Below are 26,490 nucleotides of genomic sequence, written 5' to 3' on the forward strand. Positions count from 1 at the left end.
ATTTGGATTATTTCTGAGCATCAGGTAGGTGGTTCACCTGAGGCCTTAGTCTTTGCCTGGAATGAGAGTATGACAAAGGCCCTCAAATAGATCACATGTGTAAGCACTATGTGCATAGGGATCCTGGAGTCCCCCCTGGTTTTCAGAAACATTCTGGATGATGAAGCCACATAAGAAATCCCTAGAATGCCCCTGGAGGAAAATAAAGAGTGAACTCAACTAAACATAGTGAAAACCTTTGTTAAGGCTGATCTTGTGGCAATAAAGGCAGCAAAACATAATTATTCATCCATCCTTATTTCATCTGCAAAATACCCTCTGATGGTCTTGTTTAAAGTGACCAGATTTCTCCTCCCCAAGGAGAAACCAGGGAACATATATGATATATTGTGAGGTTTATTCCAGGCATCTGTTGGATAAACGTGCTTGGATTTTCTAACAGCAAGAGTCTACCTCTCAAGTCAAAGTCCTATGGAGTTGATTGAGGCATAGTTCGATTATTTGGGAAGAGTTGGCCTGATGAGTTTTAAGACTATGAATTCAGTTGCCTGTATTTTAGATCCATGTCATTTCATGTTGGTTATGTTGTGGCGTGGTTCTTTCAAGATTGGTTCCAGCTGGTGTTGGTGACAGTAGGGAAAGATCTAGCCATAGGTTTTTTAAGAAGAGACAGGACAACCATTTGCCTGAAATGAGCAGAGGGTTGGTGTAGAAGATCTCCAAAGTCCTTTCCAATGCTGTTATTCTGTTACTCTTTGCAGGTTACCACAGGGCTCTACTGTCTTGCCCACGTTTTCAAACATCTGCATGAAACTTCCAGTGAGATTCTGAGGCATTCAGTTGCATACCTCTGCCTTAGTTGCTTGCTTGCAGATGTTGTAGGATAGTCATTGCTATTGGCACTGCTGATGTTACCTAGATGGTAATTAAATGTCAACAAGCAAATAACCAAGCTCAGAAAGAGCCAAGGACTCTACAATTAAAACCTGAGCAACATAAATTCTCTTCTGTTGCAACTCAGTGAAACCACTGAGTTTCTTTCCCAATGTTTGGAAGTTGTGAATGTGTCTGAATGAGGAGGCTGCAACTCAACCAAGGCAGGAATAAATAGCTATAGGCTTTGAGGCCTCCTGCATCCATAGATTTTTCATCTTTTTTTTTTATGGGGTGGTAGCATTCCCACTAACTCTGTGCAATTTAAGGAATCTCCTTAGATGCATGACTCCTGTGAGGAGCAAGGGGCAGCTGTGGCTAGGAAGATCTTTGCCCTGATCAATCTTGTATGTCAATTGTGCCCAAGTGGCCCAGAATGCAGTGGTGTGGCCAGTTTGGGATGTTATGTAGTACATTATTGCAATACCTCTACTCTATGAGGTGAACTGGGTCTCAGTTATGTTCTGGTTGCACTTCAAGTGCTGTGTGTCACCTATAAAGACCTGCATGGCATAGTGTTGAGTTACTTGAGGGATCCCCTGCCTCCAATTGTTTCTGCTAATCCTCCCAGAACTGACAGAGTGGGCATGCTCCAACTCCCTTGATTAAAAAAGTGTCATCTAACAGAGGGGTCTCCAACCTCTGGGCCATGGCTCACTACCGGGTATTGAGACTTTTGGAACTGGGCTGCGGACGTGGTGGGCGATGCGCCCCCAAATGGAGCTGCACATGCTTGACTGCCACTTACACAGCCTCCCCTCTGCCAGTATGCAAAGCTGAAAAGGTTGGGAAACTCTGATCTAACGGGATCCAGCAAATGTGTTTTATTTGTTATAGTGTACGCTCTGCGGAATATCATTCCACTCAAAAATAATAGTATACAAAGAGTATATTCATATGATTTGATCATGTAGAAAGAATGATGAAATTGCAAAAGAAATGTATGAATGGACTGAGAGAAAGAAGAAGAAGACTGAGAAAGCTGGATTTTGATAGAAATCCTCAAAGCAATTTCATTAAGAAGTTGGAGAATAAAAGCAGTACACAGACATAGTGGAAGCAAGGATAAGAATAGATAGATATGAAAAAAAATCTATCAAAGAATCTGGATGTAAGCCATTTTAGCTAGGTTTCCTTTTCTTTTTCTACACTCTGGCCTTTCATTTCTTTTATCTTCTATTTCTTCCTCTTTATATTCTGCTCAAAAGGGAATAATGTGACAAAAAAAACCGATTTATATTGTGTGCATCTATGTATATATCTCGTCGTCATCATCATCATCATTTTAGTTGCAGGTTGAAGGCCTTTTCCGCATGTTTCCAACCTACACAGTATGTGTATATAAGCATACATTATTTCAGCAACGTGCCTGATCTTGAATTGATGTTTTATTTTAGTCAGAAATTTTAGCTAAACTTTGTTCAAAGTTTAAAAACTAAACTTTGATGTTTAGAAAACTTTAAAAATTAAATTTAGAATTTTTTTTAACGATAAGTCTGGATAATAAAATCAGTGTATGGACATAGTGAGAACAAGAATAGTTACACAGACAGATATGGAAAAATCTAGCAAATAGTCTTGGTATTATCTACTTTTAATTAGGTTTCCTTTTCTTTTTCTAAACCCTGAGGTTTAATGTCTTTCATTTATTATTTCTTCCTGTTTTTAATGCTCTTTCTCAGTGCTGTATACCCTAAAAATGAGTATGACAGGAATATATGAGTGTATAAGTTTGGGAGTCTATGTTTGTATATGCATGTGTTATTTCAGCAAGCTGCCTGTTCTTAACTTGATATTTTCTGTTATTAAAAAAATGTCTATTGAATGCTCTTCTTACTAATAAAATTAAAGTATTTCCAGAGATGATTATTTCAAGCGGTTCCAACAAAATCTGACTGTAACCTCATTTTCTTACCATTGTCTACAGAATTCCAAGCAAACTTGATATTTTTCTCACACTGAAAACACAGAAAAATTCACTTAATTACTGTGTGCTTCTTCACATCCAAACTAAATCATGGACTTTACATTTTCATAGTATTTTCAAACTACTGCAAAAGGTTTCTCTTAAACTCTATGTCAAAACATGGTCACCCAATCAACTAAGCACATTTCCCCATTTTAGGAGGACTCGGGACAAACTGTAAACTGACACAATTCCCAGCAGCATTGGACACACAAAAAGCTTTCAAGGTGAACACCACAGAATGTAAATACATAATTTTCAAGTCTGCAAAGAGTATTTTTGATATGTATGTATGTCAACAATGTTTAACATTGTGTTTGCATTTGGTGTTGCTGCTGTCCAGTGAGCAGATTCATGTTTTGGTTTGACCTAGAAAATTAAAATCCATGACATGCTCTGGTGTGGGTTTTGACCTGCCCCTGGTGTTGTGGTACCAGATGAGATTTCAGCTGTTATGATGTCATGGAACTTACTGTGGCTAAATGAGAGAGAGTTATCCAGGCTGCTCAGCTGCTGTAATCTGGCATGCATCATCCCTGTTCTGTTACGGGAAACAGGCAATGTCTGAGATTTTCGATCATGAACTATGGGTCCCAACCCCTCCTGGTTCCTGCAAGATGAGTGAAATTGGACAGAAGCAAAAGTTAAACATGTTGCACTGCAGCATGAGAGGGAGAGAGTTAGTTAAGCAGCTGAAGCAAAAAATTCCACTAGAGAATGAAAATAAAAAGTAGCTTCTTGTGTTTTCAGTTAATGTCCATGTGAACAAATCTAGCCAGCCAAAGCAATTATATATGGCCCACACTATATGGAGGAGGTGGCCCATACAATTTAATTACCAACTGGAAATGTTGGGTGGTCTTCTAAATTTTTTAAATGTTGGAATGGTTTTCAGATAGTCAGCCACGGTAGTCTTTAAAACAAGACTCAGTCAACAAAGATTAACTGTTTGACCTGTCGGTCCTGAACTGTTTTGCATTTATTAGCACAAATAAGAAGTATTTTGCAAGCATTGCAGGAGGTTTTTATAAAATAAATTAAAATAATGTAAAAGTTACAATATATTGTGGGTCATACATATTTGTGAAAAGAAGTTAAAGGAAAGTCAACAGGTCTTTAATAAGCACACATGCAATTAAAGCAGAATGACGTGAAAAATGCTAACACCTGTATCTTACCAGGCAGGAAGGGAGTAGAGCCATATATTTTGTTAAACTTGCCAGCAATCAAATGAAGGAAATAAGAAAATGATCTGAGTTAGCAATCAGTACAGACTAACCTCCTAGTGTGTACCACCACCAGAGCTGACAAGAAATGAAAACCAATACCAGAATTACACACTTCTCCATTACTCTTAACTATAGGGTGTGTAAATATCGCATGCAATTTCTTTGCTAATACATTCCTTTGGTGCATTTCAAAGTGTAGAGTTAATATTTGTTTGTGAATTTCTTTCAAAAATTTTCCCACAAAATCAGAAACATGCATGTTTTTAATTTTAATTTCAATATTATCACATGCTGTCTGGATGATATATTTTCTGTGCAATAGCTATTACTATAATTAAATTATTTTTTTCCTTTTTGCAATAGAAGAACAAATCAAGGGAAAGATAGATTGAATTCACAGAAATTATCATTACATTTTAATACAGACAGTCCTCAACTAACAACCATAATAGAGCCCAAAATTTATGTTGTTAAGTAAGACATTTATTAAGTGAGCTTTGTCCCATTTTATGACCTTTCTTGTCACAGTTGTTAAGTAAATCATTGCAGCTGATAAGTTAGTAACTTGGTTGTTAAGTGAATCTGACTTCCCCATTGACTTCGCTTGTCTGAAGGTTGCAAAAGGGGATCACATGACTCCAGCACATTGCAACCATCATAAGCATGAACCAATTGCCAAGCAACTGAATTTGGGTCACATGATCAAAAATGGGGATGCTACAAAGGTTGTACATGTGAAAAATGGTCATAAGTCACTTTTTTCAGTGCTATTGTAACTTTAAATGGTCACTAGATGAACTGTTGTAAGTCGAGGACTACCTGTATACAATATGATATTGCAATAATTATAGTGATTTGAGTCCACTGTGTTCTCACCCCAAATTTTATCAGCACAAACATTTACAGACCCAATTTTCACGATCAGGAAGTATGAAGTCTGAATGCAAATCTGTTATCTTGAATTTACAACTTGAGATTGCAGGTGAAAGCTTTAGTGTTGGAAACCAGAAATTATTTATTTATTATTAAATATATATGCTGCCCATCTCAATATTCAAAGAGGCTTACAATACTAAATGTAAATGATGGGTACCCTAAATATGCTGCATGCATATTTCTTGAATAGTCCACACCTGCAATCTGAAGTGATAATGCAAATTTGCAATTTCATAAAAACAAGCTTATGAAGCAAACAAACATAACTGAAAGATACCCAGTATTTATTAAACCCAGTGTCTATTTTCAAATAATAATTAACTTCAGCAAACAGGAAATTCTTGCATCTTTATTCTTCCTCACACTTGCAAGAAATTGACATTTGTGTAAAGAAATGAAAGGGGGGAGGGGGAGAAAGCAATGCATGTTTGTATTCAGTATATCCAAACTAGGTCCTTAGAAAGTGGAGTGGGCCCTCTGTAGTGTCAATTCCACCACTTCCCAGTTGGATGACAACTAATGAGATGGTAGGAGATTGAATATGAGGGAAAATCCATGCTTCACTGAGTAAAGGGGGAAGGATTGTGTTCCATTATTTCTGAAGGAGACTGTGGTGTGCCCCCTGCTCAAGAAGCTGTGGTTCAATCCAATTGTTTTGGGCAACTTTTGATGTTTCTGCAAGTAACAGGTTCATTCCAAATTATTCGGGGGGGGGCTACTTTTTCAACATTAAAATGCTCTTCTATTTTATTTCATTATTTACTTAAGTAAATTGATATCAAAGCATAAAATATCAGCCTTAATGGTGATCAGGAATGGGAGATATTTATGATGGATTCTCTAAAACTTCCTAAAGTGCCAAGAGAATACATATAGCAGAATGAACAGTTTAATTCAGATATCAAATACTGTATAAAAATATGCTACTTTCCTTAGCCAAATATTCTGTAATCTCTACAGCTACGATAATAATTAACAAAAAATTCTGTGGCATCAAAAAAACTGTCAAAGTGGAACCAAAATACATTCAGGAGCCACAGATAACATGTCAGATAACTAAGTCTAATTACTTACCTCTTTCTTGACATGCATTTTCCCAATGTTAGACGCTAGTCAATCATCAAGATTTTAAAGCATTCTGTTGCAATAAAATAACACACTTGACTTATACACATTACCTGGCAATGTATCGCTTCCCCATGTACTGAAATTGATGCAAGCATACTCTGAAAGAGAGCAAAAAAGAGTCACCCTGATTTAGCTGACCTAGCCTAGTTAACTATCCACAAACTGTGCTAATGTTAGAGCCAAAATAAGGGATAGATCATATTCTTTCTCTTGAATTTAAGATTACCTCACCATGTAGGTACTTTTATAATTGAAATGTTTATGATATTACAACATCATATACAATACTTAGAGAGCCAGTTTGGTATAGTAGTTAAGGTATCAGGCTAGAACCAGAGACACTGAGTTCTAGTCCAACTTTAGGCACAAAGATAATTGGGTAACTTTGGGCCAGTCACTCATTCTCAGCTCTAGGAAAGAGGTAATGATAAACTGTTTCTGAAAAACCTTGCCATGAAAACTGCAGGGACTAAGTAGTCTTCAAGAATAGGACACAAATTAACAGAAATACAGTAGCAATAGCACTTAGACTTATATACCGCTTCACAGTACTTATAGCCCTCTCTAAGCAGTTTACAGAGTCAACCTATTGGCCCCAACAACCTGGGTCCTCCTTTTACCGACCTCAGAGGATGGAAGGCTGAGCTAACCTTAACCCAGTAAGACTTGCAAGTCAGCAGAACTAGTCTGCAATACTGCATTCTAACCACTGCGCCACCAAAGACATACAATGTTTATCTAGAATGTTACATGTAAGATTTAGATTGTGCTGCTAATAGGGTAACTGTATGGTATTTTAAACTTGACTCCGTAATAGTAAAAAATCCATAAGTTCTGATGTTTGAGGCCTTGTTCCAATATGTAAACAAAGCATCTACAAAGTACAAGAAAATAAAACTGCAATTAGAGCAATTATTTTTAGACTTAAGGAGCTAAAAAGAAGCTATAATTCTGCTACATTAAGTGAATCCTCCGTTAAAAGTACTTACTAATCAATTTTGAATATATATGTACAATATAGATACCTTTACTGAACAGTTAAGAACCAATTCAAACCCTTCTCCGGAAACAAATTGAGATTCGTGCTACTGAAGACTAAGCACAATTTATCAACTTGAGGCTGACAATAATATGAAATTAAATAAATCAGTTTCTGAATATCAGTGGTTTAATCAATCAGTAATAATTATTATTAAATTAGTCAAAGTACTAGCGAATGGATATCCATGAAGTAATGATCTTTAATTAAATTACCAGGGGGATTATCCCATAGATATCCTTGAATCTGATTACCCTCAGCAACATTGAGAACTCAAGTGGAATAATGGAGAATAACCACTGATGCAAACTGCCGCTATCCTAAATGAATAGACTTGAACCATACTTTCAGATACAAAGTAGATGTGCTACTAATATTGGAATCTGACAAATGTCAGAATTCCAGAATCTTGATATTTTGGTGCTGAGGAATTAGTCACTGCAATTTATCTGAAAGTAATTTGATAACTGGTACCAAAAATAATTTTGAAACAGTACCAAAGAAATAAGTAACACATCAACACATTTGCATTTGTGTGTGCACACGCAAGTGCATTACAAGGGCTAAAAAAAGTTGAGATGAGAAACTTAGTGCCGGGCATGTACAGAGTTACAAGGGAGAGGATCCTTTCTTGCCCCAAACAGCTAATACACAACTATCCAAAAGGTTACTCCAAATGTATTACAAAAAATGTAAGTTTTCCTTTACCATCTGTCATGCTTTTTAAAACATGAAGGAAGCACATCAGTAAACTCCGTATCTCAGCTTGATCTAGTTTATCACAACGAACAACAGAACTTCCTGAAATGCAAGCCTGCTGGTTCTGAAAAACAAGGCATTTAAGTATTTATCTCAATCTCTCAAAAAGAAGACACAATTGTATTCTAACACTCATATGAGAACAGTACAGATGATTACAAAATTCAGCATACCAAAAAACAGGACAAAACTGAATTTTATTTTATTAAATTTCTATGTGTTTATATGTTTCTTACATCAAACTTCCTTAAATAAAATGATATTTATAATGATATAAATGTGTGATAGTATTTAATAATATGAGAAAGCTTTTCTGGGTCATTTTCCTATATTTGCAAAGCTGGAACCATCTATCTATCATCCAGCCTTTGAATGCTCTTTTATATAAAATTCCAGATTTGTAATATTACCTTTGTATTTATTTTATTAATTTGTTAAAGCCATTTTTCTTTCTCCACAATCCTGTAGAGCTGAGAAAGATGGACTTGAACCAGGACATCCCAATTCCTAATTCACCACTTTAATCACTGTCCTTCTAAAAAAGTGCTTGCTTTAAAAATAGTCAAGGAATTTTCTTCCCTACACTTTATAACAGAATAAAATAGTTGGAAGGAACCCTGGAGGGCTTCTAATCCAACCAGTCAAGCAGGAAACTCTATACCAGTGGTGGGTTTCGGATCCCATTGCAACCCGGCAACCGGCACATGAACGCATAAGGTGCGCGCATGCGTTGTACCTTCCAGCGATGCCTCCGCAAGCCTCCACGATGCTCCAGCTGCTTGGTGGAGTGTTGCACAGGGGCTGTACGTGCCATGCACATGTGCAGAAGCGCCAAAGGCTTTAAAGGACAGGTAAGACGCTCGGGCGGGTGGGTGGGCCCTCTGGAGCACCATACCAGAACGGTACCCGGTGCCCCGGGCAGGTCCCGGTACACCCATACCGGGGTGTACTGCCTGCAACCCACCACTGCCCTATACCATTCCAGTCAAGCGGCTGTCCAGTCTCTTCTTAAAAGCCTCCAGTGATGAAGTACCCACAATTGCTGAAGGTAAATCATACCACTTGTTAATTGTTCTCACTGTTAGGAAATTTCTCTTTGGTTCTAGGTTGCTACTCTCCTTGATTAGATCTGAAATTGCTTTGGAAAATAAGTTGACACCCTCTTCTTTGTGGCAGCCCTTCAAATATTGGAACACTGCTGTCATGTCACCCCTAGTCCTCCTTTTCCCTGAACTAGACAAACCCAATTCCTGCAACCGTTCTTCACACGTTTTAGCCTCCATCCCCCTAATCATCCGTTGCTTTTTCTGCACTGTTTTCAGAGTCTTTACATCCTTTTTATAATATGGTGACCAAAACTGGATGCAGTATTCCAAATGTAATCTTACTAAGGCTTTATAAAGCAGTACTAATATTTCACATGATCTTAATTCTAATCCTTCTGTTAATAGAATCAAGATCAACATATATTCAAACTATATTTGAATATAAAAGTCTTTTTCCAATATAGCCTGGCCCCTTTTCAGCAAACATTTTAATTCCCTCTATATCTGTTCTGTACACCATTGCTCCACCTCTTTTTCTGTGTATCTGCTCTTGCCTTTCAGCTTTCTCTCAATCTCAAAGAATCAAACATGCAAGAAGAGATTGCTATATCTAAGAGGATGAGTGCCAATATGATGCAAAGACTAACAATTTCCTACCCATAATCTATAGTTTGAGCCATAATTCAATGTTTATGTATTTCACGTGTAAGACAAACTGTGAGCTGTTAATTTTGAATTGCATATCTCAGTTGCAAAACCAAAAATATATACACACAAAATACCAGTCAATGCAGGGTGGAATTTACACATTATAACAAAGCACAGCAAACATGAAGAACAGAAAGAATCCATCATAATTATTCACAAATATTGTAAGAAGTAAGATTTACTTCAGTAGACAACAGAATATCTGACAGAGATGTTCACAACACAGTATAAAAACTTGCATCATGCAAGATAAAGATAGTTTGACAAAATTCAGTTCAAGCACATATATGCTTCAATTAATATATTTAGAACAAGTTTTTCAATCCTTCATTTGTATTCCCTCATGAATTTGGATTTATTTCAATTTGAATTATCTCTGTCTTCAGTGATTATTTTTTTACTCTATCATTGTTCCAATATACTTATTTTTATTATGTTTTTATTGATGTTATATGCTGTCCAGAATGGGGGAAATTCTCATTATATTTAAACAAATACATTAATTTCTCTTTTTATCGTGAGAATGAAATTATGCTTCTGAGGTAACCACAACAGTCTCATTCCTCTATGCCGTAATCACTTCCTACTATATATGGTGCTAAAAGAAAACTCTGTCCTCTATCTTGCAGCAACTGGAGAAATTTAATTAAATATACCAATAGGTAAGTTAAAAACACCAAAAAGGCTATAAAGTCGATTAGTACATCTAACCACCACTCTGAAAACATATTAATAAAAAACATTTTAAAAGTTTGAATATTAATACTGCAGTCAGTTGTTTCACATAGAATTAATCCATTAGCAAGAAGCGAATAGCTTTAATGACAATTTTACCATTTGCTAGAAGCAGTTTTTAAAAGATACTTTAAAATGGGATTTTGTTTTATTTAATTTCCATATATGGGTTTTTTTTATTTACATTTCCATATACACATGCATGTTGTTGTTTCTTGATTATTTGAGCTATTTTCTTTTAAAAATCTGGTTCAGTGGTTTAGCAAAATTGTCAGACCACACTGCACTCTTATAGTCAAATCAACCAACCATCCAACCAATCACAAAAAAACCCCCAAATTCTACTTGTAATGGAAGAGCTGCATGAGAATTTCTCTTGGTAAGGACAGAGCTGTCAGTACTGAAAAATCCACCGTGACCCGTTTTTTCTTGGATGATAAATAGCGCTCTTCTACTCCACTTTTATACAGTGCAGATGAAGAATGTCTTCTGAGCGGTTTTTCCCTCTGCCACAAGGCAGGTCAAGGAGAAAATTGATTAAACCATTGTTTTCTTAGTGTACAAGAATTAAGTCCTAATGCTAAAAGTAGAACGCCAATTAAAGAAAAACTGTGTATTGTATATCAACCAAATTATGCTTAGGCAATCGATTTGTAATATTTAATGACTAATTGGTGCACTGAAGACTTAATACATGTTTATTAAAAGGTAAAAATACTTGTTGACACTTTTTAAAAACATATTGTTCCTCTGGCAAAGTTTTTAAAATTGAGACAGAAATATGCCACACACAAAAGTAAAGGGATTGGCTACAATATATTGTAAATGATAATTTTCCAACTGAAAAATTTACTGTGTAACTGTGGCATACACAGCATCTTTTTTATGACAGAACTAAAACCAGTTAGTCTTTATCCTTAGCAGAAACTATTTATTTAATTATTTCAATCTAATTGGCTACCCCAGCTCAACTTAATGACTCTATTTATTAAATTTAGATACTGCCCATCTCACTCACAGAGTGACTTTGGGCATCTAACAATGTTAAAAGAAAATGTAAAAAATGGGGGGCGGGGGAACACCTATCAGTCAGAAGTCAACATAACCAAGGTACAGGCTTAACCATCCCTCTTTGACTTCCCAATTCAATGACAAATCCTTGTTTGTATGAAAGGCTGACTGTCCTGACACTTGTAACAGAACAAGAAGATGCTGTATATTTTGTTAATATATACAAATGCATTAAAAGTTCATACCTTGTCTAGTGAATTGTTCTTTTCGCCATGTTTTTCTGGGAGACTGTTTCCTGAATCTGTACTTATAAGAGAACCTCTTGAATCTGCATTCCTCACATAATTAACATTAGGAGTGGAACAAGTATATGGGGGTGCTGAATAATGAAATGTACACAAAAGGGATGTGTTACAGTCTCAACTGATAAAGAAAAGTATTGTAGAGAAACAGAAATTCCAAAAATAATTTTTTTCACAGTGATATATTTTTTATCATTTCCTGGGCCCAGTCTAGCAATACTCACAAAAGATTTACTTGGCTTAACATTTTCCTCAATCATTCACCAAGTTAGGATAAACAGTTGACCTGTTCCTACTTCTATGTATGTTGAAATAGGGGTGAGGGGAGTATCAGGATTAGGTGTGTATTTAATACTAATGATAAAAATGAGTAACCCATTGATTGATGGATTATCAATGGAAGAAATAGAACCTCATAACGAGACGGCTCCATTTTCAGTAATGGGAGTTATTGCTTCATTTTTACTTTTAGGACTTGAAATCAAATAGTCATATGTCCCATTTTCTCCTGCCAAATATTCGATTTCAACCTCAGCATCAAGTGAAGAAGTCAAATGTGGCCCTAGTCAAAAGCTTCACAATAATATGGGAACTTAAACTGAAGTTGTCACATCCCAACTTCAGTCATTATAAATATTGATTTTGTTTCTCATAAGCATGTATGTTGCAAGTCACTAAAGCTATATTTAAAAGTTTCTGAATTCTGTATATGGTTACCAATGCCTGATATAGCACCAAACAAATCTTTCTGAAGGCTGCTGTCAAGGGCATTCACAGATTTTTGTGGAGTCATCAATGGATTTGCAGCTGGTAAATTAAGCGATTCATCTTTTGCACCCTGTTAAAAAATGCAAAACATTTTTTCATCCTTTGATATGGTTAATTTTTATATTAAAGAGATATTTGCACACTGAGATATATGATCGTTTTATTTAAAAAATATGCTTACACTGCTAGGAGCATTGATAGGGAAGGGTGAAATATCCTTGACATCAATTCGATGAACATTTTCTATCAGTAAACCAAATATTGGCAGATACAAGGTAGCTATCCTTGCTTGATGACTCTGTAAAATAATATTTGTTCATTATTAAACCAAAGTAAAAGCACATTAAATGTTCATAAATTTGATCAGATGTCTTTCAGTTTTTCATTTAGTTATAACCATCAGGGATTTGATGTTTAGCATTGAGAATCTACATTAATGCATAGTTACCAGAGAAGGATTTTAAATTAGATTCATTGATGTATTCTCGCTCTGTTTCCTTGATACCAGTAGCCAATCTGATTACCGTTTTTTCCAGAGTATAAGACGCACCTTTTTCCCTCAAAAAAAAGAGCTTGAAAATCTGAGTGCCTCTTATACACTGAATACAGCATTTTTGGCCTCCCTAAACCCCGCCCCCTTTACAAAAATGGCCATGCATAGTCTTTAGGAGACTTCCAGAGTGCTCCTGGGGCTGGGCAAAAATGAATGAAAAATGGGCCATTTTTTGCTCGTTTTTGGCTCCCTCAGCCCCCAGGAGCACTCTATAAGCCTCCTAAAGGCTATCGTGTCCTTTTTTTTCTGACAAAAACAGGGCTGTTTTTGTGAAAAATTGGATGTTTTTTGCTCATTTTTGCCCCCCCAGCCCCCAGGAGCACTCTACAAGCCCCCGAAAGGCTATGCATGCCCCTTTTTTTGACAAAAAATGGGCCTGTTTTCGTAAAAAACAGCCCATTTTTGGGAGTTCTGCACAGTACAAAACTTTTTTAAAAAAATTTGCCTAATCAAAATCTTAGTGTGCTTATACTACAAAAATATGGTAACTGCTTTAACATCTGTGAGATTCAAGTAATTTGGAGTGCTGAAGTGATGGTATTTTCCAGATGCAGGAAAGAGAGTTGCTAATTATTCAATGTCCTGAGGAAAAGCAGTACAAGAATCCTATCCAAATTTAATTTAAAGAGTACAGATAAAACTGTGTTTAGTATTCTTCTACAGCAAATCACAAGTTTAAAGTTTACTCAATTATTGGATTACTTTGTAAATAAATATTATATTGTGTGTTCATAATAAATTTTTCTATGAAAATCCATAAAAATAAAATTTCATGAGTAATTTGTACTGTACTATGTATTATGTACTTATTTATTTATTAAATTTATTTGTTGCCTATCTCACCATGGCAGTTTATAAACATAATAAAAAGGAAGAAAAGGAAAGGAGTGCAAATGGAAATATAAAAAATCCAACAAAATAAATAATGACAAAGGAATACAATGAGAATATATCAATATTATATTACTCCCTCTTCCCCAATTTCTATCACCAAATAAAAAGCATAATATATGTAAGTATATTAAAGAAAATAAATCAACATATTATAAACAACTGATTAATTTTCACCAATATTTTCTATGGAATAAATAAGTATTCTCTAAATCCTGAAATCGTTTGGGGACACTATTAGGGTCAATTTGATTGCTTTGTAAATGGCTTGTGATAGTCTACTGTCTAAAATAAATGACTTATTTTTAGGTGAAAATTCCAGAAATGTATGATGCTTTGATTACTTTTCATATATATATATATATATATATACTACATACATACATACATACATACTATACATATATACATATACATATACATACATACATACATACATACATACATACATATACATATATACATATATACTATATACATATATACATATATACATATATACATTATACATATATACATATATACATATATATATATATATATATATTTAAAGTCACAACCCCTGGTATGCCCCAATTATGGGAGGAAGCTAACTGCTTCCATTCTCTGTCAATCGGCTCGTCACAAGAGTCCATCACAACAGAAACCCAATATTTTTACTGCTGCCTTTGTTATATTTGTGTTTTATTTGTGCTGATAAATAAATAAAGGGAGACTAGTATAGATCTATTTCAAGCTATTTATTTATCAGCACAAATAAACAGACACACACACACGTGTGTGTGTGTGTGTGTGTGTGTGTGTGTGTGTCATATTTGTGCTGATAAAAATAAATAAATAAATAAATCAGCACAAATATACAAATGTAACAAAAAAAGGCAACAGTAAAAAAAAAAATATTGGGTTCTGTCTGGATGGTCTCTTGTGACGAGCCGAAGGACAGAGAATAGAAGTAGTGATCTTCCTCCCATATTTGGGCATACCGGGGGTTGTAAAATCTAAATAGATATACATACATACATACATACAAACACACACACACACACAACACAGTATACTTTTCTATTGTTGTGTCTTGCACTTTGGACAACAATACACTAGATGTTAAAACCAATCAGCTCTTTCTCCTTCATTGTATAGCATTATTAGTTTATCAATACTGGAAATGAATCAGATGTTAAAGATTTAGAAAGATCTTCCCAAGGACTAGACAGTGGTGGCGAAACTATGTAACGCATGCCAGTAGTGATACGCAGAACCCTCTCTGTGGGCATGCACACCGTTGCCCCAGCTCTGTTTTGAGTTTCTTCTGTGCATGCACGCACACCTCTCATCAGCCAGTTGGTCTTCGGGTCTCTGCTGTGCATGCACGGGGCATGTTTGAGGGCAGGGGCACATGCGTAGGGGTGGGGGCACAGTTTGGGTGGGGGCATGCCTGGGATGATCACACATGCGTGGGACGTGCGCGCACAATTTTGAGTAGCATAACATTTATTATTTTGAAAGTTTAATTTTTAAGACCTGGGATTTTATTTCAAATTGAAAGACAGTAAATTTAGTCTGGTAAGAACTAAAGGTAAAATTTTTCTAATAGTCATTTCCAGACAGAAAATTAAATAAGAGCACAAGAAGAGGTTTGGACACTTTATAAGACTCCTACTAAGTACAGTGTTTAAAACACAGCAGTGCAGATCTACTATATACTTTATATAGTGAGTGGAGAAGCCAATAGTGCCTAGAATATCTTTGCCATTAGAGCACAACAGTACGTGGAGTCCTGGAATTAGATCATCTGTAAAAATTTATGTGAATTCTCAATGTAATATAATCTTCTGTACATAAAGATATTAATAATTAACTTTACAAAGTAAACATTTTGGCAATCTGCTTACCTTTAATGAGTATCTGTCATCAAAAGAATGTTTTATCATTAGATTCTTCAAAACTCCGATTGCAATTTGTCGAATCTCTCTGAATTCTTGCAATGCATTTCCCACCTCTCTGAGAAGCAGCCCCACCAAAAAGTGATGCTTGCAGAAGTCATCCGATAAGGAGTAGTCCAGCTGAAGATCTGAAATCAAGCATTACAAAATTTTATTTTATTTCTATGCTGATCTTCCTCTTAGATGAGTCCAGAAAGGCTGAAGGGGTACAAAAGAAGACTGAAAAATCATTCACAATAAATTCATCAATGCCTACAAACACAGACACAGACACATACACGTACAGCCCATTTAAAAAATGACATAATTTTAGAGAAAGAGCAAACCGGAAATATAATAATTTTCATATGACCTGGTAAGATTAAATAACTGTAGGTGAATCTTTGTAAGAGGAATTGTCTGTGGGGAGGGGGGGGGAGTGTCGTTGCATCTGGGAGTTTAGCATCTTTGGTCTTGGATGGAGTTGCACTATCCTAAACTAGTGATGGCGAACCTTTTAGGCACCGAGTGGCCAAAGTGTGTGCACACGCCCAAACTGCAAGGTGCAGGCAAAGTGCTTGTGCACCCCACGCATGCATGATCACCCCATGCAAGGTGCAGGGGCATACGCCTGCTCACGCTAGCACACCCCCATCTCCGTGTATGCTTCGCGGATGTGTGGCAGAGACCTGAAGACTAGCTGGCCAGCGGGAGGTGCGCACGCATGCACAGAAGAAACCTGAAACAGAGCTGGGGTAACAGCGTGTGTGCCCACAGAGAGGGCTCTGCATGCCACCTCTTGCACACGTGCCATAGGTTCACCACCATTGCCCTAGATAGACCCAGTACATAATCTGGAGGTGTTCTTCTGCTCAAACAGCAGATGATAGTTGTGGCTAGGAGGCTCTTTCCTCAAATTGGCATTGTGTGCCAGTTATACCACTTGCATATATCCTCACCAGCATAAGGTTGACTCAACCTTCCATCCTTCCGAGATCAGTATATTGTTGGGGACAATATGCTGACTCTATAAGCTGCTTAGAGAGGGCTGTAAAGGCACCTTGAAGCGGTATATAAATCCAAGTGCTATTGCTGTACTAGAAACCAGGAATATCAGCATCCGAAAAAGCTAGGTGTTCGCAGATAAATATATATTTACAAATAGCTGAAGTTTGAATATCTCTTCAGAACTGCCGGTGCCAAAGTGGAAATAAACTAATAGTTTTAAAGTTTCCCAATGTAGCACAAGAAACTGTTAAGACACAGGCTTGAAGTACATTGGATCACAGAGAATTATTTGTGCACTTCTGCAGAACCAGCTCTATCAAAACCAGATGTAATAAAAAAAGTGGAACTACTACTAGCTGGTCTACTACTACTAACTAATTACTAGTCCATCAAATATGGTTGCATATGTGAAACTTGTAAAAGATGGGTGGAACTTAAATTATACCATATTGGCTGTCATGTTGAATTTTTTGACCACACCCTATGTTATCCCTGACTTCTAGGTTCCCTAGCAAATGCTACAATAAAGAACGACATGCATTTTATTTTTTTGCCGGTTTATTGTGATACATTTATGCATTTTCATTTTGTTTCAAGGGAAGGCCGATATGTCATGTTTTAAATGTTTCTTTCAATAAACTCTAGCATGATTCAAACATGAAATTCTCTCATTTGCTTTTCTATACACATTATTATCATTTCTAAAATCAAGGTTTATGCTTGGGAAACACACTTCACACCTACCTCCAGGAATATCATACGACTCCACTGTAAGGAAAGCTAATTCAAAGAAAAAAAGAAGCAAAGATAGACAAAAACTAGCATATTGTTTCACTCCCCTCATGCCTAACAAAGAAAGTAAGAAACTGAATTACATATTAAATTACCTATGAATTTTTACTTTATCATTGTACTACCTACAGAACTGAAACAGGAAGAATAATTTATTATATTTATGTGGACAGAATTTCAATATATAATTCTTAGGATATGAACGATTTTTTAAAGATAATCTTTACTCTTTTAGAAATCTCAATTTAGCTACATCAATATAAATTTACCTTGATATCTCTGAATCCTGCCTGTTCCAAATGGCATAGGAAGATTTAAAGGAATATAGTGTTCGTGATTGCATACTGCTCGGAGAAATTCAAATTTGAATTCAAAAAGAGCCTGTAAAACATATTTTTACAAAATATTGTGTTATAAGTTATGATCCACTAGATATTAATCAAAAAAGGCAAGGAAATGAATGTTTACATCATTGGCTCAATATCCTAGATATTAGCAAAGCAATGGCTATATGTCCAATATATATATATACTGTACTCTTAAAGAATTGTATGGCTGTAGACACCTGCATATAAAAACAATAATTATGGATTATTTGTCCATTCTTGATTCATTTTCTATTGCTGCTGCAGTTGCATAGATTATGTACCAAGTATATTAACAGCAGCCTCTAATTTCTGAAACTGGTTCAAATCAAGTTATGAATAGACTTTGCAATTTTATATACTGCCAGTGGATGGCAATATAAAATGATATTTATCTTCTAACACAGAAAATGAAAAAAGCCTCATCGTCTAATAACTGATTTAAACTAAAAATCCCATCATCAGTTAAAATCTTCCATATATCAGGTTTTTAAAATCAACTTTAAGGTGTGGATTATATCAATTGTATCGAGCATTAGAAAAAGGATCAAGGCAATTTTGCAGAACTAGCATGCCACAATTTAGTCTCATTTATTATACTTTAACCCCTAACAGTCCAATTAATTAAATCTGATATAGTCATAAGGGTGAAAAATGGTCATGTCACTTTTTTCAGTGCCATTATTCGAATGGTTACTAAACAAACTGTTGTAAGTCGAGGACTACCTATAGACAAGAATGACTGCAATCTCATTAGACTGGGGTTGTAAGAAGGATACAATAACAGTCTTCCTTGAATTTACAAAAACAACTCCATTGAAAGTTCATATATCTAAATATCCCTAAACATAATAGGAAAATTCTATCATTATCTCTCAATTCAGGAATTATTTTTGTAGTATAGTACCTTTGGATCTCCTGGAGCAAAGAAGCTGATATAGTTGTTAATTTGCTTGAATATGAAACCTCTATCCATAAAAGTGAAGCATCGCTGCAAAAGCAAAGCAAAGCAAAAACAAAAGTGTTACTGAAATTTACATTTCTTTGATATTTGGGGAAAAAAACATTCTATGGGGTTAAATTAGTCTAAAGGGGAAACAATAGCCAAATATTAGACCTTTTCACAGTACATACGTTTTAGATTTGTAAATCAAAATACTCTAGTTTGAATAATTCTATAGAAGAACTTCAGTTTATTACCAGTTCAAGGCCACTCAGTGTTAACTAATAAGTATTATTAAAAATAGAATGTATACAACTGGATGAATGCAGAACGCTTCATTGATTACAGAAGAGCCTTCAATTGTATTGATCATATCAAGTTGTGAGAAGTACGCAGAAAAATGAAAATCCCAGAACATCAAGAGAAACTTATAAACAGGTCAGGAACCCACAGTACATATACAGCATGGCAAAACGGACAGGCTCCAGGTTGGCAAAGAAACGCAACAAGTGGAACAGACTCTCCTCTTTTTTATTCAATCTATATGCAATATATATTAAGGGAAGCTAGATTGGAAGAAGATGAACATCGTTTTAAAATTGGACAAAGAAACATCAATAACCGGCATTACATTAATGACACTTTCTAATAGTCAAAAATACAAAGGATCGGCAAATCCTAGAAGTCAAGGACCACTGTGTGTGTGTGTGTGTGTGTGTGTGTGTGTGTGTGCGTGCACACGTGTGTGCAATGGGATGAAAATTAAATCTAAATTAGACCAGTCAATAAATACGCTGCAGACTAGCATTTGGTAGAACAGCCATGAAAGCCCTGGAAATTATATTCAAATGCCATGATGTGTCTATACCTACAATAAATTATACATGGTATTTTATGGAAGTAGAAGTTGGACTTTAAAGAATAAAGGATAGGGAGAGTATTGATGCCTTTGGTGTTGGAGAAGACCTCTGAGAATACTGCAGATAACCAAAAAAAACAAAAGGATACATCATTGAACAAATCAACCCAGAGTTCTCACTCAGGACACAACTGTCCATTTCTCCCTTGAGATAAAATTGATAGGCACAAATGACTAAATGGGCTACTTTGGACATATTATGTCAAAACCTAGCTCTCTAAAGGAATGTAATGCTGCACAAACCAGCAGCAAAGTGGATGGACCCAGTTACAATGGTAGTACTGGAAGACCAGGTTAGGAACAGATCATTTTGGAGAAAATGTATATGTGTAGTCACTAAGAGTCAATACTTGCTTAATGGCATATAATCAACCAATCAATCAACCAATCAATCAATTATACTTTGAAGGCTTAGCAAGGAAGTATTTTGATTATGTATTATTATATTTTAAAATTGTATTGTGAGATTCTTGTAACTGCCCAGTGAAATAGAAATGATTTCAATAAATAAATGCCCACAAAGATAATACATCTGAACAATTCACAGTTATTTGGAAGAACTAATGATGACATACATACAGTATACTTACTTTTATGAAGATAGCAAGACTGTAGTTTGCATTCTTCGAAGCTTCTGGGTTATCCTTATATTTCTGAGTAATGTGGGGCATCAGCATATTGACAACAGTTTCCACGGCATGATGAAACGATGCTGGAAATCTCTGATTTCTTAGCAACTAGACACAGACAAATCAGAATTTACAAATGGGAACACTGCAAAATTATTCTGTTTATCCATAACGTATGTGTAAAGTTTTCAATTCTGAAACAATTTAAGCTGCAAGAATTCCATAGTGTTGAAAAACATTGAAATACCTTTAACTGGATATCTATGAAGCTATAAGAAATACTACTCTAAAATATTTATTCAACGAGTTTAGTAGAAGTAATAGCACTAACCACTTCTTGCAATGACAAATTATAGAAAATATAAGTACAGTATCAAGATAATATTTGGAATTATAAACCAAAGTCAATTTATAGATGCATTTTTAAAGGTCAAAAATGGGTACCATAACCTCTTGGAGTAGCAGATCATTTACCTTTACTTTAGCATTTTCCAGTAGGTGCTGGGCCATTGATTTGATCAAAATTTCAAAGAAAAACCAGGAATACTATTGGAGAAACAAAAAGTAAATAAATTAGATTTTTTTTTAGTCTACCTTCTTTTTTATAAATAACTCAAAGTGGCGAACATAAGTATATGTAATACTCCTTCTTCCCTAATTTCCCCCACAACAACAACCCTGTGAGGTGAGTTGGGTAGAGAAAAGTGTCTGGCTCCAACTCAACGAGATGGCTTTCATGCAAAAAGTGAGACTATAACTCACATAATCTACTGTACACATATAATATACTGTATATCACATAATCTACTGTATATACATAATTATTTATAGGCAATACATTGTTTAGTATGTAAAAACAATATAAGCTATTCATTTATATCTTTAACTTATGATTTATAACTGTTATTGTCAATTATTAAAATTATGAAGTGCTAAAATTCTTTTCAGATCTGAGAAACTCTTCAATTGAAGATGCAAACAAAACATCCTTTTTCCTTATATACCTTAAGCAGCTTGTTGCTTGTGAGGAAGTCAGTACATGGCTTCAAGATCGTTGTCATGGTTTTGGCAAGTTCTTCATGTACAGTTTTATATTCTGAAGCAATATAAGTTTCTCCTTTAAAAACGTACTTGGGATAAGAAAAATAAAAGAGCTTACATTATGCAAAAAACATTCAGAGTTAGGTTAATCATGCAATTTTTTAAACCAAGCACACAATTATATGATTGATACCTTGACATAGGATCTCAAATAGCTATCCAATCCTTCTTCATGACATTGGGCAACCACATGGATAATAACCCTAAGTAAAATAAATTTAACAGTAAGAAATCCTCACTCTCTAAATATTTTTAAAATCAACAATTGGCACATTATAGTCAATTCTCAGCTTATAAGCCATGTGACACAATGGTTAGAATTAGAATGCAGTATTGCAGGCTAATTCTGCTGACTTCCAGGGGTTTGACCACCCCCCCCAGTTTAAGATTGACTCAGCCTTCCATCTTTCCCAGGTCGGTAAAATGAGGAACCAGATTGTTGCGGGCAATATGCTGGCGGTATATACTGTGGGTATATATATCGTATGGCCCACAACCATAGCGCGCACTCCTAGAGTAGAATTGGAAACCGAGTTCCAGAGTTTGGAAGCTGGAGAAGAAGTTATGCTCAGAGTGCAGCGACGGCGGCATGGTGAGGCTGGGAGGCATGCGAGCTGGGGACGGAACAGGTTCTTGCGCAACCACCTTCTCCAGCCGGGCAGAGCTCCATGCACTGACCTAGGGGATATCCCAAAGTGCCAAGCCACAGGAGCTGGGGGGCGGGCAGAGCACCACGTGGCTTGGTGCCTTCGGGATACCGCTAGGTTGGTGAGTAGTGTTCTGCCTGGCCAGAGGGGGTGGCTGTCCAGGGGGCTTATTTTCAGGGGAGCCTTATATTTTTGCCCACTCGAAAAATGTGGAAAGGCCTTAGTTTCAAGACAGGCCACATTTTCAGGGAAAGACGGTAAGTCTAAGTGCTATTTCTATTGCTACAACCACAATTGAGACTGGAAATTCCATTGTGAGTCCTTGAGGTTGTTGAGTTGAGTTGGACCTAATTTTTACAGTGGTTGTTAAGTGACTCTAGTTTCCATGGACCTTCTGAAGGCAAATTCCCAGTATATGGGAATGAAGGAAAAGTCTCCTTATGAATACACAGAAGCAGAGTATGAGCATCTACAAAGTCTGTGCTTGCTGAGCATAAAAAGGCTGCCCGGAAGAAGGTGTGAAGGGTTGGGAGAAGGTTCAAGGAAAGTGTGCTTTCCCAATTCCAGTTGGTAGGCCAGCTGTAGACCTACCAGAAGCAGGAGGATCTCACCACAGGAACTCAAACCCTTATTATGTATTTTGGTCATTGTCGGTGTTAGATGCTCAAAAAATGAATATCAGCCAGGGGTGGGATTTGGAGGTTCTCTGGATCGGCCATAACATTAGCTATGGATTCTCCTGAACTCGGGTGAACCTGTAGCAGCTCACCCCTGAATATATAATAGTAGCAGTAAAACTTGTAAGTGAAAGTTGCAGTTTTTTCCAATTTTCCAAATTTTTTTATTGTTGCATAGTTTTATTATAGTTATCTTCTTTGATCGTTGAATACTTTTCTGTTAGCCAAATTCCAAAATTTCACCTTTTTTGTATTAATTTGGACCCTGTTTCTAATGGTTCTTCTAGAAGAAATATCTGTTAGCCAAATTCCAAAAATTTCACCTTTTTTGTATTAATTTGGACCCTGTTTCTAATGGTTCTTCTAGAATAAATACTAAATTATCTGCAAACACTTGGACTTTATATTCTTTTTTTAATTTTAGTCCTTTTATTTTTTGTTCCCAACTAATTTCCATTAGTAGAACCTCTAAGGTTAAAAAACTAATGGGGGTGATGGGGGCATCCTTGTCTTACCTCTTTCAAAATGTTAACTTTCTGTGGAAGTCTCCATTTATTAGCACTTTTGCTGTTTGAATTGAATATATTGTTACCATCTTCACAAGTTTCTCTCCGAATTGTATGTTTTTAATTGTGTAGTAATGAATTCCAATTCAGATTGTCAAAGGCCTTTTGGGTGACTGAAAAATCAGTGCAACTTGTTTTTCGGGATGTGCTTCGTAATATTCTAGTGTATTTGTAATTATTTTCAAATTATTTTTGGTCTACGTGAATGACTTCATTAGTATTTTTTAGTTGTTCCGAAATTATGGATGTAAATATTTTGTAGTCTTATTTAATAATTAAATGGTGTGTAATTTTTTATCTGTTGATGGTCAGAATCTTCTTTTGGTATGAGTGTGACGTATGCTTCAGTTCATGTAGATAATAGTTTGACTTTAATAGTATTAGCCTTCTGGAAATTAAATACTCCAAAGAATTTACATTAGGTGATAGGATGTCCATAACTGTTGCTTTTACTTTACATCTGTTTTAGTCATTTTGATTTTACTATTGATACTTTTAATTATTTTAAACTGCCAAGAATCTGGTCCACTATGTTGCATAAAATCTGATAAATAAATATATTAAAAACCTTTTACCTTGTCACATTCACTGCAACATCTTCCTGAGTTGCTCGTAAGAACTCTAAACAACTGGTTTAAAATAGTAGGCAGAAATGCTATCATGACATGTCCCTCCATAGCATGAAGGCTCTAGAATAAAACAGTGACTTTGTTTCTAACATACTTATTTTCAAAACTAAATCAAGAGTCTACAGTTATAATTCTACTAAACCCCAGTTTACCAAGACTGACAAGATTCACACCAGTGGTAGGTTCCGGGTGGTACGGCCCGGTACAGGCATACTGGTGGTAGCTGGGAGCAGTAGGTACTGTACTAGAACGGTGGGCCGTTGGCCCACCCACGTTCCTTACCGCTTTTTGAGGCAAACGGGCCAATTGCACATGCACAGACAGCATGCGGTGCCTGCACGACCTCTGCTGAGCAGCTAAGTGTCGCTGGCGGTGGCATGTGCATGCATGCGCAGCACACATGCCCACTGAGGATGCCCGGCCCTGTCGCAGCATACTGGTTGTGACGGCATCCGGAACCCACTATTGATTCACACCAAACTCAGAATAGTTTAAAAACATAATAAAATTCAGTAACATAAGCAAGACAATTTCTATGTATTTCATAGCTTTCCAGAAGAATCAAGGCAGATAAGAACAGGTAAGATTAGAAAAAACTTATTTATTGACATACTTTTACTCAAGTGATAACACCAGAAGAAAAGCACCATGCTGCTGTACTGTTCTAACATAAGCTGAAGGGTTGCTGAACAGGTCTCATTAAAATTATTGTTGGGATATTTTAAACTAACCTTCTAAACAAGGTAAATATGTCAGACATGACTAAATGCCAAAGGTGCATGGAACGCTGCTACCTTCCCACCAAAGGTAGTTCCTATTTTTCTACTTGCATTGTTACATGCTTTAGAATTGCTATGTTGGCAGAAGCTGGGACAAGTAACGGGAGCTCACTCTGTTATGCAGTGCTAGGGATTTGAACCGCCGAACTACCGGCCTTTCTGATCAACAAGCTCAGTGTCTTAGCTACTGAGCCACCGCATTCCCTGCCATGAATATACAGTGCCAATTGTAACAGAATTTGGTTTCCATTTAATCCTGTCTATCCAGTTATTTTTATTGTAAAGTTGTTATAAAACATACATTCTGTCTCCCAGAATAGTGCACATAAACATGAGTAAGACACAATTCACTACCCATTTTGCATGCTGGTATGACAAGTTCTCCCTTATTAATATATGCAACCATTGTATTTGCTCATTCCAAAGTAATATTCTTGTTCCTGAACTACCAGGATTGGCCTGGAGAAAATGTACGTGGTCCCTAAGAGTTGATACCATCTTGATGGCATATAATCGATGTAATCAAGTCATCCAGAGCCAAGATTGACTTAAGAGGGTTTTTTTTTTTTACATATAAGGTTTTTAGATTTATTTAGTTCTTGGTTGAATGTATTTAAACAGGCTCTGATCTTGGTAACCATTCATTTGCGTCCATCTAGTGCCCACCTTTTAGTCATCTTATAACAATTTCATACCTTAAGATACTTCACAAGGTCAGCTCCTAAAGCTTGAGCAACCAGACATAGTTTTTTGACAGTAATGGAAGAAATTGTTTAAATGCCTGGTCCTAGTAAAAAAAAAAAAGAGTAACTATTTATATGATATCACCTACTTCCATTTCAAAATGCCAATACAGATGGGGAGGGGGACGTTTTGACTTTCAAGAACTCAACAAAGTTGAAAAGCTAAAGGAACTTGTCCTTCCTGTTGAGTTCTCATACAACATGTAATAATACAACTTTATTAATTTCAATTATGTAGCACTTATTGCTCGTGAGCTTTCATAATTATTGTACAAATACTTGGAAGTGTTCATTTTTTCTAATATTTCAAACACCAAAATGTTAAAATATGCAAGCAAACACCAATTCCTCGCATTGGATTTTCAATAAGCATATAATACTGTAACTACAAGTGGGATCTCTGAAATGTACATTAGACTTTTCTATTTCTATCTATTCATTACTTGGTAAATACTGTATATGATCTCATTCCAAAGGTTTGCACCAATTCAAAAATTTGGCTCAAAATTTCCTTGGTATTGCTATTCCATAGATTTCAAAGATTTTTTATGCCTGTAATTCATTATTTTACTTCATGAAGGCTGTGTCTAATTAAGATTTAATACTAATAGTAAGCATCCTCTTGTCTATAACCTGCAATTCCTCCCTCCAACATACCAAATTGATACTTGCTTGAAATTCTCATGTTTTCAGGGTGCAAGAAAGAATCGTGATGCCTAGAGCAAAACATGGTCTCTTGGTTCTGTCTTTGTATTTTTTTACTTGT

General features: G+C 35.9%; 1 protein-coding gene across 1 annotated transcript in view; it reads right to left on the reverse strand.

Annotated features, from left to right (window-relative positions):
• Positions 1-26,490, reverse strand: part of DOCK9 (dedicator of cytokinesis 9) — a 132,583-nt gene that overhangs the window by 33,636 nt on the left and 72,457 nt on the right. The window contains 19 exon segments of the mRNA XM_032226410.1: positions 3,373-3,509; positions 6,243-6,290; positions 7,000-7,066; positions 7,940-8,054; positions 11,736-11,869; positions 12,510-12,630; positions 12,742-12,858; positions 15,897-16,075; positions 17,996-18,107; positions 18,999-19,082; positions 20,544-20,690; positions 21,057-21,128; positions 21,587-21,712; positions 21,817-21,886; positions 24,149-24,187; positions 24,189-24,262; positions 25,677-25,715; positions 25,717-25,762; positions 25,897-25,901. Coding sequence (XP_032082301.1) covers positions 3,373-3,509; positions 6,243-6,290; positions 7,000-7,066; positions 7,940-8,054; positions 11,736-11,869; positions 12,510-12,630; positions 12,742-12,858; positions 15,897-16,075; positions 17,996-18,107; positions 18,999-19,082; positions 20,544-20,690; positions 21,057-21,128; positions 21,587-21,712; positions 21,817-21,886; positions 24,149-24,187; positions 24,189-24,262; positions 25,677-25,715; positions 25,717-25,762; positions 25,897-25,901 — 1,732 coding nt within the window.

The sequence above is a fragment of the Thamnophis elegans genome, chromosome 11, assembly GCF_009769535.1.
Source record: "Thamnophis elegans isolate rThaEle1 chromosome 11, rThaEle1.pri, whole genome shotgun sequence".
Lineage (NCBI taxonomy): Eukaryota > Metazoa > Chordata > Lepidosauria > Squamata > Colubridae > Thamnophis > Thamnophis elegans.